The 16,890-nt window shown below is 38.5% G+C and overlaps 2 protein-coding genes across 2 annotated transcripts in view; one reads left to right on the top strand and one right to left on the bottom strand.

Moving 5' to 3' along the window:
* The window catches only part of UBAC2 (UBA domain containing 2), a 90,219-nt gene that overhangs the window by 32,321 nt on the left and 41,008 nt on the right, over positions 1–16,890 (bottom strand). The gene's annotated exons all lie outside the window — the stretch shown is intronic.
* Positions 3,714–14,623, top strand: GPR183 (G protein-coupled receptor 183). Its single transcript, XM_065740757.1, has 2 exons — positions 3,714–3,838; positions 12,518–14,623. Coding segments are annotated over exons 1-2 (1,116 nt in total). The 5' UTR covers positions 3,714–3,836; the 3' UTR covers positions 13,632–14,623.

Genomic DNA, 16,890 nt, shown 5'->3' with positions numbered 1-16,890 from the left:
CATGTGACCAATGAACCAACAGAATGCAGACATCTACTGCTTCTATGAAAAGCTTTACCTCTTAAAGACTATGCAACAATTTATTCCATAAGCTGCTTGGTTCCATTTTAAACCAGTGTCACCTTTTTTTCTCTCCCTTACCATCAGCAAGATGATTAATTAAGAACTTTCCTCTTCTGCTGGCAAGAAACTTAGTTTTAATTCCAGTTTTATTTATCGTTAGTAAGATGTTACTATTGCCCTTTATCAATTTCTATAAACATCAGTTAATATCTCCCCTCAACCTTTGTTGTGCAAAGCTTAAGATAATATCTGCTGCTCTTTCACAAAACCGTTCTCCATTGCCCTGTTAGATACTGCTGGCTGACTGAGGGTACGTGGCTGCTTCTGTACTACCAGATTAAAAAAAAATAACCAAGGTCCCTGTTGTTTCTTTATTATGATTAGAATGCTGCCATCCACATGAAGGCCAAAACCAACCAGTTCTGGGGAATACCAATGGAACCGAGAGGTATAACTGCCCAAACCATGCACCCCAGCTGAGGACAGTATCACAGCAACACTATCATCCCTGGTAGTATCAACTAGGTGTTACAGTCAGCTACCTCTGCCTACACACTGACAGTTGCTGCCTTGCATCACACATCTGCAGCAAGTGACTGGTAGTGACAGCTTACCAGGCAGCTCTGACTGAAATCTGAGTTCAGCAAACAAGAGGAGCCTGTGCCCTCCCAAAAGGCAGGCTCTCCCAGTGAATCCCATGCGTGACCAAATCTAGCACAGAAGGAAGTAGGCAGAAGACATATGAAGGCACAAGAAAACACCAAAGGGGTTGAGATGGCTATTTTGGTGGAGAAGTATAATCAGACAACCATACTGAAATTTTTAACGTCACAAGTTCATTTGGCTTGGGCGTTTAACTACATCTTTATCCAGTTTAACCTAACACATTTTGTCTGGCCTCTGGAGAGCAGACAGCAAGTAAGACCATGACTCACCAAGGAGTCATCGTGTACTGTTCCCCAAACTCAAGTCACTTGAGAAATAATGTTTGTCTGCAAAAGGACAGGATTCAGCTGCACATTAATTTGAGACACCTGAACTCACCTAGAAAAAAAAAGTAGTTGATTTTGGAAAGAAAGGCAGTTTTTCAGTAAGGAAACTGAGCTGTGACTCAGGCTGGCTAAGTGCATTTTCTGATCCATAAATACCATGCATAATTTCAGAAGGCACTTCTTACCTTGCATAGTAGCTATACAGATACAGAACTGTAAAGCTAAATCCAGTATCTTTTGTAAACTGCTCAAACAGAGCACGGGCTAAGCAAGCAGAGAGAAAAATAAATTACTGTAGGCATCATAACACAGCCATCAAAATATTCACTGCACTGTTTAAGTGTAATCAACTTTGAAAGTAACATATTAGTGTATTAACTGATATGTTACTCTCCTCGTGTGCCAAAAGCAAAACAGGAAACTCATGCATTCCAATGACAAAAACAAACAAATCACGCTTTTCGACACATGTCACTTTTTGGCTTAAATCTTCACATTCTGGGACAGTTGCACGGAGCGGAAGGATGCAATTGGTGCCATTCTGCTCAATTAACATCCCATAGGGCTGGACTGGTGGCTAACATATATGCGTGGCTCCATGGGCACAATCTAGTAATGCATCTTAACCAAAAAAGTTAGCATTTAATTTTATCTGATCAAAGCAGGAAGCACAAATTGGTATTATTTTTATAATGCTAAAGGTATTTTGAGATAAACATTTCCCTTAATGTGAAGCTGTGTTATTAATGTCAGTCCTTGAGCAAAGACCACTACAAGTCTCAAGAAATTTCTCATTTCTACCACAAATCTTTTGCTGTTGGACAGAGAACCACATTGTGGTATTACTTTATGATGCACTGAGCAAGTTCCCTATGCAGTTTTCCTTCAAACAGTAGTCAATTCTCATTAAATCATCTGAAGAGATTCTACTCTGCGATGAAGATAATTGAAAATAATTCAATTTAAAATACTTAAAAAACGAGGAATAAGTCTACAGTAAGCCCAGTAAGTTCTGTGAAAGACTTCCTCAACCAGGTTTTGGAAGAGAAGTGCTCTGCAACAACTGAGGAGCTGGAAATACTTGAAGCAGCTCAGCTCCCTGGCATCTCAGGAGAACCAAGTCACGTCTGCAGTGGGGGTTCAGCACTGAAAATCACATTCAAGTATGCATGAAGCATCTAGTGAGGCTCTATTTATTTTGCGATAGCAAGAACATTTCCCATAAGACAAGGTGTGTTTAAAAAGTTTAATTTTGTCACTAAATCTGCAGTTACTTAAGACTTCCTGATGAGACAGATGTGTTACTCAAGATCTGATCTCTGCACACCTCTAGCATGGCAGCATCAGCAGCAGTTTGTCCTGTGAGTGCAGCCAAGCCTTCCCAAAGCAGCATTCCAACTCTCCATTGGCTGGAGCCACCAACACCAGCATCATCATGCCCACTTGCTCATTTTTGAGAATCAGGATGCTAAATGAGGCCACTTGAAACACAAACTGTCTTTTGTAGTCACGAATGATCAGTATGAGTTTGTGGGGAAAATCCCAGGTAACTCCCTGCCACTGTCTCTGACAGCAAATGGCAGGGTTTTCCATCTATCTCTGATCTATCTCAGCCTTCTTAGCAAACACACCATAGAATCATAGAATGGCCTGGGTTGAAAAGGACCTCAAAGATCACGTAGTTTCAACCTCCTCTGCCATGGGCAGGGGCGCCAACCACTAGACCAGGCTGCCCAGATCAACATCCAGACTTGTGGATGAATGACCACCATTTCACTGACAAGTCAAGGCTCTACATCCACAAACAATGTTCTTCCAGGTACCAACAGGGTACCTCACAATTTGGCATTCCATTCCTCTCCCCATTCTCATCTATATGCATCAATATATTTTTATCAGCATCACATCTGTGTTTTAAAAGTCACTTATTTATTTTAACGCGTTTGCGTTACGTGCATACTACTACCATGATTATCTGTAACCTTGCTCAAAACACAATCAAGTTACTCAGGCACACAGCCTCACTAATGTCTAGAATGACCCTCATCTATTTTCAATGGGCGTTTCTGTAAAGCTTCATCATTATGATACTAAAACTGTGCTGGGAATGTACATGGGCTGTTGAGATGTCTGTTTTTACACAGCCTATCAATATGCCTAAAGCTTGACTTTTTTATGCTGTGTCAGGTCTTATCAGGAGGGATCCATTTGAAAGTGGGTACTGATGATCCAATTCTTTACCTCAAGCTTTAAGCCTTACTTAATAGAGATATAATATATTTCAATTCTGAGGTTTTCTTGGGCTGTGTCAGATCTTATCCTTAGTGACCAGCGTGAAAGTGTGTACTGATCACATGATTCTACTCCAGGGTAAATGTAAGCTTTTTTTTTAATGCAGACGTCATACCAACAAGGTTTTTCACTCAGGATTTTTTGGTTGGTCAAGTAAACTTCTGGGTAAAGTCCCTTCTATGACACTCAGTAATGCGCAACTCGTGGGCTGGGGGAGGAGGGGAGGTGCTCCTAATTGCTCTCTTTGAGCAGACTAATTGTAAAAGAATTAAAAATAGACACTTTCACATCCCATATGACAGTAGCCAGCAAATCAAGACCAGCATACACACAAGTTTTTTTTGAAGCACATGAAAAAAGTCTACCCCTCCCACAAAAGGGACTCACGTAATCACTCTTGAAAACAATGTGCAAGGGTAAACTTTCACAGTCAGGCTATCCTGCTAATGCCCTTAACTAACTGCTCACAGGACCTAAGAAGCTGCAGATATGTAAGTACAGAAAAGATATGTATTTTTTCTTTTTTTCATGCTAGCAAACAACTCCAGAAAGATTATTTCTTTTTGCATTATACTGAACATTTTCATGTGGCAGGAGAGACAAGTCTTGTGGAGGAAATTCTGTCTTATTTCATACTGCTACCTTAGAATGCTTCTTATTAATTTTCATTTAAAGACTGATGATCCACAATATCAAGTTATTTCTAATGCTTTCTTATAATACCAATTTCTTATAAGAATATTTCTAATTATTTTGACAATCAGAAAGAAACATTTGATACTATATTATCTCAGGGTTTTATTTAGTATCAGTAATTTAAATCAAACTAATACAGAAGAACTGCTGTTGAAATAGTAAGTGGGACACTGAAGTTCTTAAGTCATTTGCTGAACCCTGCAGGATACTTAAATATTAGGAGAGATCCTAAAACAAACCTGTACCATGGAAATGAATCCACAGCTTGCTCATTCATGTGTTCCCTGTCTCTAGTCTCAGCTCAAGAGCTCCTCAGTCGCTCTTCCCACGTCTGAATATTGCAGCATTTTAAGAATCCACAATGTTATGAGCTAATTCTTCTTCCACCATTTCTTTCAAAGTTTTCAGAAGGCAGACTTTTTCTGCCCAAATATATTCCCAAAATATATTTCCCCTTATTACTGATCTTCGTGCCACAAAACTACACAAATATTACAAGCAGTTTGATTTCTATACATCTTCCTGCTAAATATGATACTTTTTCATATTATACTGGTAAAATCAGATAGGTTGTACGTATACATGCAATGAATAATAAATTTAAGTTAAAGTTATGAAGTTTTAATCCCTAAAATTAATTAAAGCCGGCACCTGTACATATCACTCCTTCATTTAAGATGTGCACTTTTCTAGTTTCTAAGATACAAAGTCATTATTTACATCTTAATAGACCATTTTTTCCCTTTCTACTTGAAAGAGTATAATTGCAGGTGGTTCAGGGTTTTGTTTTATTTATTTGGTATATTTCAGACCCTCTCCTTTTCACATTGAGTAGACTTGAGCAAGTAAACTGAAGGAATGCTAATGTTCTCAGCACCAGCATTGCAGTAAACACTAACACGCATCTATGGTCAATATGATTTAGGTCAGATAATTCTTGTACTTTTCTAAGCTATGACATTTGGAAAGGAAGATCCAACAGATAAAAGCTAGACACACACACTACTTCAACTATTTATGTAGCATTTCAACTCCTTCATTTCCATTTCACTTATTTTACTGTGGCTGTTATTATTTAGAATACAAAATGCAATTGTCATGCAATTTGGTAGAGCAGGTAATAATAGATAAAAGCTAAAGACCTTATATAGCATGCATCCAAAAATTCTGTTACAGAATTCACTTTAAGAATATTTTAATTCTTCCTACTACTCAACAGAGAATTTAACTCTGCAACGCAGGCTTTGGATTCTCTGTAGTGTGGTTTACAAATTCTGCTTTAGTATTCCAACCAACCTGGATTTATACTACAAAAAAGTACTAGACTAGAACTATCTCACCAAAATCAGCCACGAGTAGTGACCTGAGGATTCAGTCATCAGGCTTACTCCTAAGTTTGGACATGAAACTCAACAGCTTTGAAAATAATGTACTAAAAGAACACGAGAATTACAGCACTAGAAAGAAACAGGAAGCTTTAGGAAATGCCTGTCTCTTGCCTCAGCTTTTATGAAGCCACGTGTAGTCCCAAGCCCAGACAAATGCAGCTTTCTCAGACAAACGTGTCTCCATATTTACAAAGCATTCTGGTGTGCTACTTGGCATGCACACTTGTTAATATGCATAATATAGTTGGAAAAAAAATTTCTCAAAAATATAAAACACATAATGCAATGAAGATCACAAGTATGGTGAATTAGAAGTTGAGACAGAAAATATTACCAGTCAAAAGAAAACTATTAATTTTGGAAAATAAGGAAAAAGTTAAACACACTACCACAGCATTGCGTATTTTCCATCTTCCATTGTTTTTTAAGCTCTCTAAAACTTAAACAGCTTCCACCTATAAAGAGCCGTAAAGCTCAGTAAAGTCCTCAGGTTAGGCATTGCAATGAATTAGAAATCTCTTTCCCAACTCTTAAATATTTTATACCCCCAAATTTTGTTCCCCAATACAGTTTGTTAACGAAATAATGTTCATCTATCTCAAAGTGAGTAAATCGTGCTATGTGTAGAGCAAGGAACGATGTTGCTAATCATCTGCCATGCCTTACCAAGAAGGTAGTTATATCCCTCTTATACTAGACATTGGGCAGATGGACCAGGGATTTATCTCAAAAGGTAAAAATTATTAGAGACAGACAGACAAATCACACATTACATTACAATACACAGTTAAAGCCTTTTATAAAATTTTCCACCCACAGTGAGGAAAAAAATAAAACAAGCAAATAACAACAACAAAAACACAGACGGTGCTCCTCTACCAAAAGTAGGAGATGAAAGCAAGGAGAAATCTCATTTAGCTCACATAGAGAGCTTTGTATCACTGGACGTAATTTAAACCCTGTAGTCTTAAGTTTGTAACACCACAACTGTGGGCTCATAGCTCAGGTTTACCACTTCCATAGTTAAGTGAATGCAACATGGTATTCTATGTGTAAAGGCTATCACAAGTAAACAGGTGAAGGAAGCCAGGCTTGGGGTGATGTGCTTCCAGGCTGGAGCCACAGCCCTCACAGTGGGGAATCTACTCCGAGCCGGGCCCCTGCATGCTGCATTACAAACACAAAACAAATGCATAATGCCAGTCAAATGTTTTTACAAAAAAGCTATCTCCTAGAGCAACTAATTTCCTTCTTTGATGAGATTACGTATCCAGCTGATAAAAGGCACCTGCACAGATGTGACACATTCGAGATTTTATAAGAAGCTCAACTTGTTCCTTTTTTCTGAGTGGTTGTTATTGCTATAAAATATCCATCAACCACATAGAACAGGTTAAAAGCAAGCCATCTAACAAATCTCATCAAGTCACTGGCTAAAGAAAAAACCACTACACTGAGTGGGTGTATTTCAACAATTTTCCACCCATGATCAGAAAGCAAATGTGACGCTAAAACTGGAAAAGGGCAAGAGACAGAATGTGAAGGAACAAATGGCACTGGTTGGAAGTCTGGGCATGATATTAACTTTACACTCTCCCAGGTGCATGTTCCTCCCAGGTTGAAGCATAAAACAAGAGCTATGCCATAGAGTGAAGTTATCCCAACACCCAGCGAATCCAGGAAACACTTAGAATTGCAGGCGGATCATGCCATAAGCTCCCAGTATAGTGCTGCCCAACTCCTTCTCAGACACCTAGTCCACTGAGCAGAAAAAGTGAGATCACAGTGGTGCACATGTTTTATGAAAGTTGAGAGTCTCCTGGAGCCTCATTCTCCCTCCCTGGAGCAGAAGTCACAAGATTATTCTGCCTTACTGCAAGACATTTGAGAAGCTTACCTTGAATTGTCAAAACAGTGAGGCTGTATAAACACTCTTGGGGGTGGACAGGGGCTATTAAAGCAGTCTTTACTCTATGAGGAAAGGCTCAACAAAAACAGCAACTGCAAACTGCTTTTGGAGAAATTTAAATAAGTGACAACCATGATTTAAGAGGGAGGCTGACTAAACACTGCTACAGTACAAAGAGCTAATTCTCCTTCTCTCAAGGGCTCCAAATCAAGAATAAACACCCCTGTGGAAAATATACTTTAAATGAATAAATAGCTAGTGGTATCTCTACACAAATAACTAAAACATTAATACTGACTTCTTGTGTAATCAGTGAGTAAGTGGTCTTTCTGCATTAGAGCTTTATCAGTGTCTTTGAATACTGCATATCTGTAGACTCAGAAGAGTACAAACCTAAACAATGTTCTCTACAATACTGATAAATAGACAAGAATTTAAAACACTTAATGCCTTAAAATTATGTGCCCCATGCAAAAAAAAAAAAAAAAGGGGGGGGAGGCAATATCTTACTAAATTATTAAATTGGGAAATTAATTTATGTTCTCATAAAGTACTGCCAGGGCATACAACTCAGTAACACCACTAAGAATCAAGTCAATGCCCAGTTTAGCTGGAGTGAAGTTTGCAGCAATAAGGAGGTAACATACTCAAGTTTTGCACTAAGAATCTAAAAAACACAAGTACTACTCAAATTGGAGTTGGTTTTCTTCAGATACATTCTGTGGAAGATGGATATGTTCTGTAAGTATAATAGATTGATCACAAAGAATTGCTGCCAAGAAATACTGACTTGATAGAAAACATAAGACTCAAAAAAACTTTGTTTTACTTAATAGTACAGACACTATGAAGAAATTAAGTGCAGCCCTGTTCAAGGCTGACAAGAAAAGCTGAAAAACTTGCTGATGTCAATAGAGTTCATCTGTCAACAGTGAGAGCTCAGGTGTACAAAGAAGCTCAGCTGATGTACATTAGATTTTCAGATGGCAGCAACTTTATCATCTGCTAGAGCTCCAAGATGGATGTAGAATCTCAAGGGTTTTTAAGAAATATTAAATACATTCAGGAAATGTAACACCAAGACATGATGGTGACTACTCAAAAATGTCTGTACATACCCATATACAAACAGAATACTATTACTCATCTAGAATATTGTAAAATGTGTACCCGACATTAACATGCAAAATACTTTGGGGATAGTAAAAGATCAAATGGTCCCCTTGCCCAGGGCTGACTCCCACATCCAGTAGAAGAGCATGATGACATCCTTCTTCAAGGAGCACCAATGTGTGCATCTGGGAGGTACATTACCTGTGGTTCTTTGGCACTCTTCACATCTGCTTGTGGCCAGTTTGTCCCACTGTGGAACTAAAGAACTTCATTAGGAACCGAGAACATAGCTCTGCTGGCCTTCAGTCAGAGAGTAAAGAGAAGGAAGAACTGACTGAGACGGCTGCTCCCCGTGTGTGTCCATCCACCAGGGATGGACACAAGCACTCTCCTGGCTGCAACTCTTTTTCAGCAGAGCTGTGTTTCTGTGCAAGGGTGAACATCCTACTGTGAGCAAGTAACTTCTAGGTGACCTTATAACATTAAAGAAGATGATCCTATTTTACAGCACAAAGTAGATAAGGCTTTATAAAATTCTACTGTTGATGTCAAAAAAAAAAAAAAAAAGAAAGAACTGAAATTACAGAACTTTGCCTAAAACCATACAAACACTGACAGACAAAAGAAGGAATGTGACAAATATAGAACATTATTTATGAGCAAAAACTACCACAACTTTACAGAGAACAGAAAATAAAATTATGCTGTGAGTGCACTGTAGCAGCCACTGCAATAAAACAGTTTATCATAAACGTTAAACATGTGCAAAGAGAAGTTGTATAAGAAATGGTTTTACCTAAATATCAAGGGAGTCAGGGGTAGAAAACAGATGTCACGCTGGGAATCTGAGCAAGTAATGAGAAGCATTCAAATAAGAGAACAAACTGGAATACCTCACTGACTCTTATCCAGAGGCCTGCACAAACCCAAATGACTTTCTATGAAAAGCAGCCTGTTAACACTTTAGTAAACCAAGCCATGCTGCATGCTTCTATAAAGAGACACATTTAGGCATTACAGATATTCTTAAATCTGCACAGCAGTCACAGAGTTGATAATTAGCAGTTCAGTTTCTCTATTCAAGGCACAATACTCCCAGTTCAGATTTGACTTCCAACCCTGAAAGCAGCGTTTGCATTTCTTGACGTGCTACATACTTCCTTGAGATGTTTAAGAAGCAGAACACTGTACATTTATCAATCAGAAATCTCTCACCTGTCTATCCTACAGCCTGTGCAAGTGTAGACCTGATAGAGTATCTGTACTCTGCATTTCCTCCTACCACATGTAATGTAACCTACTCATGTATCTTAATACATTGAGTCTATAGTGATATAAAGATCGGGCTTTAAGATCCATTGCCACCCATCTCCAAGTTTACTCCTTACAGAGAACCTTGCATGCCCCTGCCAACCTTAGCCAAAGTCTTACCAAACCATATAACTCAAAAAGCGCTGCAGGCAAGTTAACTGTGAACAACCTGAAATCTCATTGAAACATGAAATTAGATACTAATCTCTTAGTGCTTCTATAAGTTAATAAAAAGGTAATGAACACTTCATAAAAGGCGTAGCTTAAAACCCCAAAAACTGAGAGGTGTTTTACTGGAAGTCTTTTTTAAGGCACAGAAGGTTGTAGCTGTTTGTTAACATTGACTGTTGAAAGGCAGATCCTTCTAAATAATCCAGATACTTTAATTAAAGATACTACACGGATTTAAAATTCAGTTTAAAACAGCTTTCAACTCCAGATAATACTCTGCATTGAAGCAGAAGCAATCATGACTCCTATTTTAACTTAGTGCAGATAAACAGGCTGACAGTTTTTATGAGTCATCCAGATGGAAAATATGTCTGATATCAAAACTAGCATTAATATTTACTATCTCTAGAAACGTAGCCACCTCTCTCCATTAGAGTCATAACAACACAAGCAGCCTAAAGAATTTGAAAAGGACTAGCTAGCATGACTGCTGAAAGCATGCTAAGACTGTAGTCTATAAGAATAATTAATTTAGTTTTTTGTTTGTTAATTTGTTTGAAGTATATAATAGGGTATCATGTAAATCTGAAGTTATGGCGGTTTCAACAGCGTTGAGAGACATTTACAATGTTCTCCAGCAGTCACCTTCTTACAACTGGATATGAACACATATAAAAAGTCTAAGATTGCCATGTGCTTGGTTGGCTATTGGAAGTTTTCCTGAAGGCTTTTTAGAGCGTGCAGGAAATTAAATCATCTCACTTCTTTTCACAAGCAGTCTCACCACCAGGAACCGAAAGACACAACCACTCTTCAAAGAGACAAAGAGTGGGAAACAGGCCTTCTGTTTAAAAACTCACCATGATCAAGTATGTGACATTTTGAGTTAAGAACAACTAAGAATGAATACCATGAAAATGACAGATACCTTAAGGACAGTGCTAATCAACATCAGATTGCTCACTTTGATTTGTTAGCTAAACTCTTCAGACTTTAGGTAATATTTTGCAGAACAGCTGCTCAAGGAGTAACATCCATTGGATGCCCCCATCATTTCTGACACAGGCTTGTGCTGTGCAACTGTCAGGTATAACAACACACAAAAAAGCATTCTGCACCAGAAGCAATATCAACAAGATGGGGCCCTTTCCACTTCTAAAATTCTAAGTCATTTTTTTTATATTTTAAGTTCCCCAAGTCACTGCCACTTTGCAGATCTTCCTTGTAATTTTTGAGTACGCAGATTAAACACTTTCTAAAATCTGCTAAATTACAATGTATGTGAAATATTTTAGACAGGTTTTATCTCTTTTGCAGCACCACTAAAAAGAGACTGAAGTAGTAGTCTTAGGAGTTCATGTATACAAACAATATGTGAATTTGATTTCAAAAGTCAGTTCTTAGCACTAGTACTAAATAGGCTGAATTATTATTATTCAAGCTCTGGAACAGGCTGCCCAGGGATGTGGTGGAGTCACCATCCCTGGGAGGTGTTCAAGAAACATGGAGATATGGCACTGAGGGACACGGGTCAGTGGTATGGTGGGATGGACTGACAGCTGGACTAAGTGATCTGAAAGGTATTTTACAAATCTTTAATGACTCTATGATTATAATCATACAATTATAATCATAATCATTTATAATCATGTAATTTTCAGGCTGGAAGAGTTGGGGCTGTTCAGCCTGGAGAAGAGAAGGCTCCAAGGTGACCTGATTGCAGCCTTTCAGTGTCTAATGGGAAGCTACAGGAAAGAAGAGGGCAGATTCTTTAGCAGGGTGTGTGGTGACAGAACAAGGGGAAATGGCTTCAAGCTCAAAAGGGATAGATTTAGGTTAGATATAAGAAACAATTATCTTACAGTGAGGGTGGTGAGGCACTGGAACAGGCTGCCTAGTGTTGTGGATGATGCCCCATCCCCAGAGACTTTCAAGGTGAGACTGGATCAGGCCCTGGGCAACCTGATCTAGCTGTGGTGTCCCTGTTCATTGCAGGGGAGCTGGACTGCATGGCCTTCAGAGGTCCCTTCCAACTCTAAGGATTCGATGATTCTATGATAATGCCAGTATGATAAGCAACAACACTGAAAAAAGTTTCTCCAAACAATTTAAGTTATTGCAAAGTGAATCTTTAGAAACAAAAAACTGTCCCAAAAAGTAACTGCAATACACTGAAAGATTTTATTTTCATATCTGACACTTGGGGATTTCATATAATCATTTATCACATAATTTCTTTAGACTCCTTTTTCCTCTCATATTGGTTTCACTAGTTGTCTACCTCCTTATCATCTGTTAGCTTCACATCCAAGTACATCACATCTCCGGCATATTATTTTGCCTGTTGTCTGATTTTATTTTTTTTCAGTATAGAAGGGATTGTGATCAAACTATAAAAGCCAGGGAAAGTCATCTTTTTGTTTGTTTTTGGAAGCAGGCTTGAAAAAAATATTTCAGCACTCTGAAGTTTCATTTCAGCTTTTTAGAATCTTGCTTTTTCTGATATAGGTTGGCCACTGCTATGCAGAAGTAGTTTATCTACATTTATTACAAAATGTCCCCTTTTGTTTTTTTCATGTAAGGTCCACTGAGCTTCCTGCAGAAACATCAGTTGCAGAAATGGACACTTTCACAACTTCTCAGACAAACAGTTCCACCTGTGACTTGTATGAACATAAAGACACAGCAAGGATACTCCTATCTGTGTTCTACAGCCTCATCTTAATTCTTGGAGTACTTGGAAACACAATTGCCCTCACTGTCATTTTTAAAAACAGAAAGAAGATTAACTCTACTACCCTCTATTCAACAAATCTCGTCCTCTCAGATCTACTGTTCTGTATTGCCCTGCCTACAAGGATAGCCTACTATGCCCTGGGATTCCACTGGCCATTTGGAGAAGCATTATGTCGAATAACTGCTCTCTTGTTTTACATTAACACTTATGCAGGTGTGAACTTCATGACATGTCTGAGTATTGACAGATTTTTTGCTGTCGTCCATCCATTCCGATACAAGATCAGAAGGATTACATACGCCAAGGGCATCTGCGTATTTATCTGGTTTCTTGTGTTCAGTCAAACTTTCCCACTGCTTATACAGCCCATGACACATGAAGAAAATGAAAGGACTACATGTATGGAATATCCAAACTTTGAAAAAATAGCCCATTTACCATTTATACTTCTTGCTGCCTGTTTAGTAGGATACCTTATTCCTCTTGGAATTATACTATTTTGTTATTCTCAAATTAGCTGCAAACTTTTTCAAACAGCCAAGGAAAATCCACTGACTGAAAAATCAGGGATAAACAAAAAAGCTATCAATACAATCCTATTTGTAATTGTAGTGTTCATCATCTGCTTTACCCCTTATCATGTTGCAATCATACAACACATGATTAAGAAGCTTCAGTATCAACCCTTATGCAATGAAACCCAAATTTTCCAGAAGTCACTCCATTATACTGTGTTTCTGATGAATTTTAATTGCTGTCTAGACCCTTTCATCTATTTCTTTGCATGCAAAGGATACAAAAGGACTGTACTGAAAATACTGAGGCGACAAGTGAGCGTATCAATTTCAAGTGCTGTCAGATCACACCATGAAGAAAGCTCACGCGATGTGGGAGAAACACAAATGATGGTACTCGCAAAATCTGCCAATGGGAAGCTACCTGATAAATCAAGTCTGTAGTAGACTGCAGTGAAGTGGGCTTAAAAGTCCTGGATTCATGATAAAAATCCTTAGCATTCCCCGTACAGTAGCTTTAGGAAGATTCTGTTTCTCAGGATGTGAGGAAATCAAGGACTGATGTTAGACCAAAAAAGGATTATCTCACGACAGCAGGAAGACTCAAAATTACAACTTCCTAGCTACATCATTTTGACTGATCTCATTACTTTTTCCAGGAAATGCACATCGTTGTGAATGTCCAAATTCCATACTGCACATATATACTCCTGGACGTCATTAACTCAAGCAAAGACTTGACTCTCTTTAACTGGATGCCTGAGACAGGATTAAACCAAAAATAGCTTAGAACTCAGTTACAACAACTAGAACATCTGTAAATTACAAGGGCTGTAGATGAGCTACAAGTACATCAATGGGTTTGTTATCCCAAACACACAAGTTAAGCAATCAAAGAAACAATGGACAGCTTCTGTGCACAGTCTGGCTATTGCAAGTGCTTGTTTATAGTCATTTGGAGGTAAAAGTGCATTTTATAGTACTTAAAGATTATATAGTACTATATAGATTACGTATGTCTTACTGGAAAATTCTCAGAGACACTTTTGTTAAATATAATAGATGAAAATTTAACGAACTCTTTGGTTCTCCCCAATACTCACCATGCCCCATACATTAAATCACTCATCTTTTCAAGGTGAATCCTTTTTTTAAGAGAGAACTTTTCTTTTGAATATGTATTATAAAGAGACTCTAAGTTGTATATAAATTATTTATGAACACAAAAATAAGTTGATGCTAGAGACTGAAACACAAGTGCACTGTTTTGGTTAAAAGAACACGGATACATGCTTCTTCGGAACTTCTGCTGAGGTCAGAGTCTCAGACATGAGATGAATGTTCTAGAAACAGGAATAAAAGTTCACTGTTGAAACTACCGAAAAGTAATCTAACAGATTATCTTAAATGGGGTAAGCATTGTTCATCTGCAAAGGCTACAACAGTGGTAAAAGGTCTAAAGAGGAAGATGCACGAGGAGCAGCTGACTTCCCTGGGTGTGCTCAGCACAGAGCAGAGGAGCTGAGGGGAGGCCTGATGGCGGCTGCAGCTCTCCCAGGGAGCGGAGGGGCAGCACTGAGCTCTGCTCTGTGTGACAGCGACAGGGCCCGAGGGAACGGCATGGAGCTGTCAGAGGAGGGGCAGCTGGGGGTTAGGGACAGGGTCTGCACCTGAGGGTGGTGGGCATGGAACGGGCTGCACAGGGCACTGGGCAAGGCCTCAAGCTGCTGGAGTTAATGGAGCACTGCTTTTAGACATAAGGTCTGATTTTCTTGTGGTCCTGTGCAGAGCGGGGAGTTGGACTTGATCTTCACAGGTGGGTCCCTTCTGACTTGGGATATTCTATGATTCTATGGTTGATAAATGGGATCAGTAGGATTGGGTGGGAAAGAACAAACTTTTCCATCATGCCTTCACAGAGCACGTCTGGAATGCACTTGGGCACAATGAAATGGTGCCTGAAGTGACCAAATGACATAAACACGTCCTACTGGAGTTGGCTGACTACCAACATACATCCAGGATGCAGGTCTTGGGTTCCTGCTGTCATGCCCTTCCGTAACATGTCAATTTCCTTCCCTGCTTTATTTCTGTCCCCCATGTCTTTTCCTTTGTCTTCTGTCTTATTAATATACCTCCACATGCCAATACAACTTGGTAATTGCACCATGTGATAAAAAAGGAAATCTAAAGAATGCCTGATAATTACTGGCAAAAGGTAGGCCAGATGTCAGAATAATTTTCATTTATTGCAGCTATATCTCTCCAACATTGAGACTGCTCTGAAAAGTCACCAAATAAACAGTTACATCTGCCATCTTTGCAATTTCTTACTTCCTCAGGTGTTGACCTCCACCTACCCGCAAACATGGAAGGCTGTAACTGAACAGCAATACGGAAAAATTAATTAACAATTACTTTATTATGGGAAAGGAAAAGCAAAAGATCCTATATTTCATACCACCTAGACTGTCAAAATTGAATTTTCACTTACAGAAGACACTATGTTGCCACAGTAAAGTGGAATAAGAAAATTTGTTTTTAACACGGGAAGTTTCATTTAGTTCTGTATATTATAGCAGTTCTGTTCTAGACAGTTTTTTTAATAAGCCATTTTGAAATATTATTTAAGAATTTGTTGCTATAGGAGTAAATAAATGATAACCTGATAAAATCACAGACAGATTATTCTTGATTGCCTAGAAGTTGTAAAAATAAACAATGTGCATTATTAACACCATAGCATTACAAGCTTTTTTTACTCTACTGATGTCTGGTTTCTTTTGGATATTTTTTTACTTCTGGCTTGTATCTATATATATACATATATGTATAGTCATATATCTATATATATACATATATGTATAGTCATAAAGCCTTGAGGCTAGAAATCTATAAAATATAACTCAAGTATATATCACAACACCACACAATGCACGTATTTACTCATTTCTAAGAAGAAACAAAGTGAAGGGCTGTACTGACAACTTCAGTTTCTCTGTCCCTGTTTTCTCTTGTTAGCAATTCTGTTATTTTCAAGTCCAGGCTTTGAGAATGTTGACAAACAGCTAACTTCATACAAAAATACAGCTTTTGCTCAAGTAAGCCTTAGGGCATTGGTCTAGCTGGATACTGTTTTTTTTTTTTTTTTTTCGCCTTATTTTCTCATTTTAATATTTCTCAGATACTGAACAAAAGATTAATAATTAAAAAAAATAGAAAAAATAATAAAAACTTAAAAGACAGGCTCAGCTTCCTGATAAAAGTCATAAAGACAAAGTGACGATTTACAGCTGAGGTAGCTGATGCCACTGCTTCCCCTCAATGCTCATCAGTACTTAACAGATCATGCAAACTCATATTAGTGAGACTCTTCTATAAGTGCCTACCTGAAACTGCCAAAAGTAGAGGTGGTGGTTTCAGCTGCCTACGACTGTTTCAAGCGAGCTTAGAGAGCACCTGTCTTTCTTCTACCAGTTGCAATGTGGGGCTATCACCAGAGAGGTGTTAACAAGCTGCTGCATGGGAGCAAGGGAGGCCACTAATTCTGAAAGCTTGCAGCTCTTCCCTAATGAATGGTTTTCTTCAAGAAGTCTTTTTCCATTCATTCTGCAGGCACCCTTCCCTTGGTATTGTTTGTTGGAATATTTTAGAACAGAATTTTTACCCACAGAGGCACACCTCAAGTCCTTCCACTCCTGCA

The sequence above is a fragment of the Cyrtonyx montezumae genome, unplaced genomic scaffold (genome assembly GCF_038088225.1).
Source record: "Cyrtonyx montezumae isolate F1298 unplaced genomic scaffold, pur_monq_1.0 scaffold_3, whole genome shotgun sequence".
Lineage (NCBI taxonomy): Eukaryota > Metazoa > Chordata > Aves > Galliformes > Odontophoridae > Cyrtonyx > Cyrtonyx montezumae.
The sequence above is the reverse complement of the archived record's forward strand: the minus strand, read 5'-3'. Positions and strand labels throughout refer to the sequence as shown.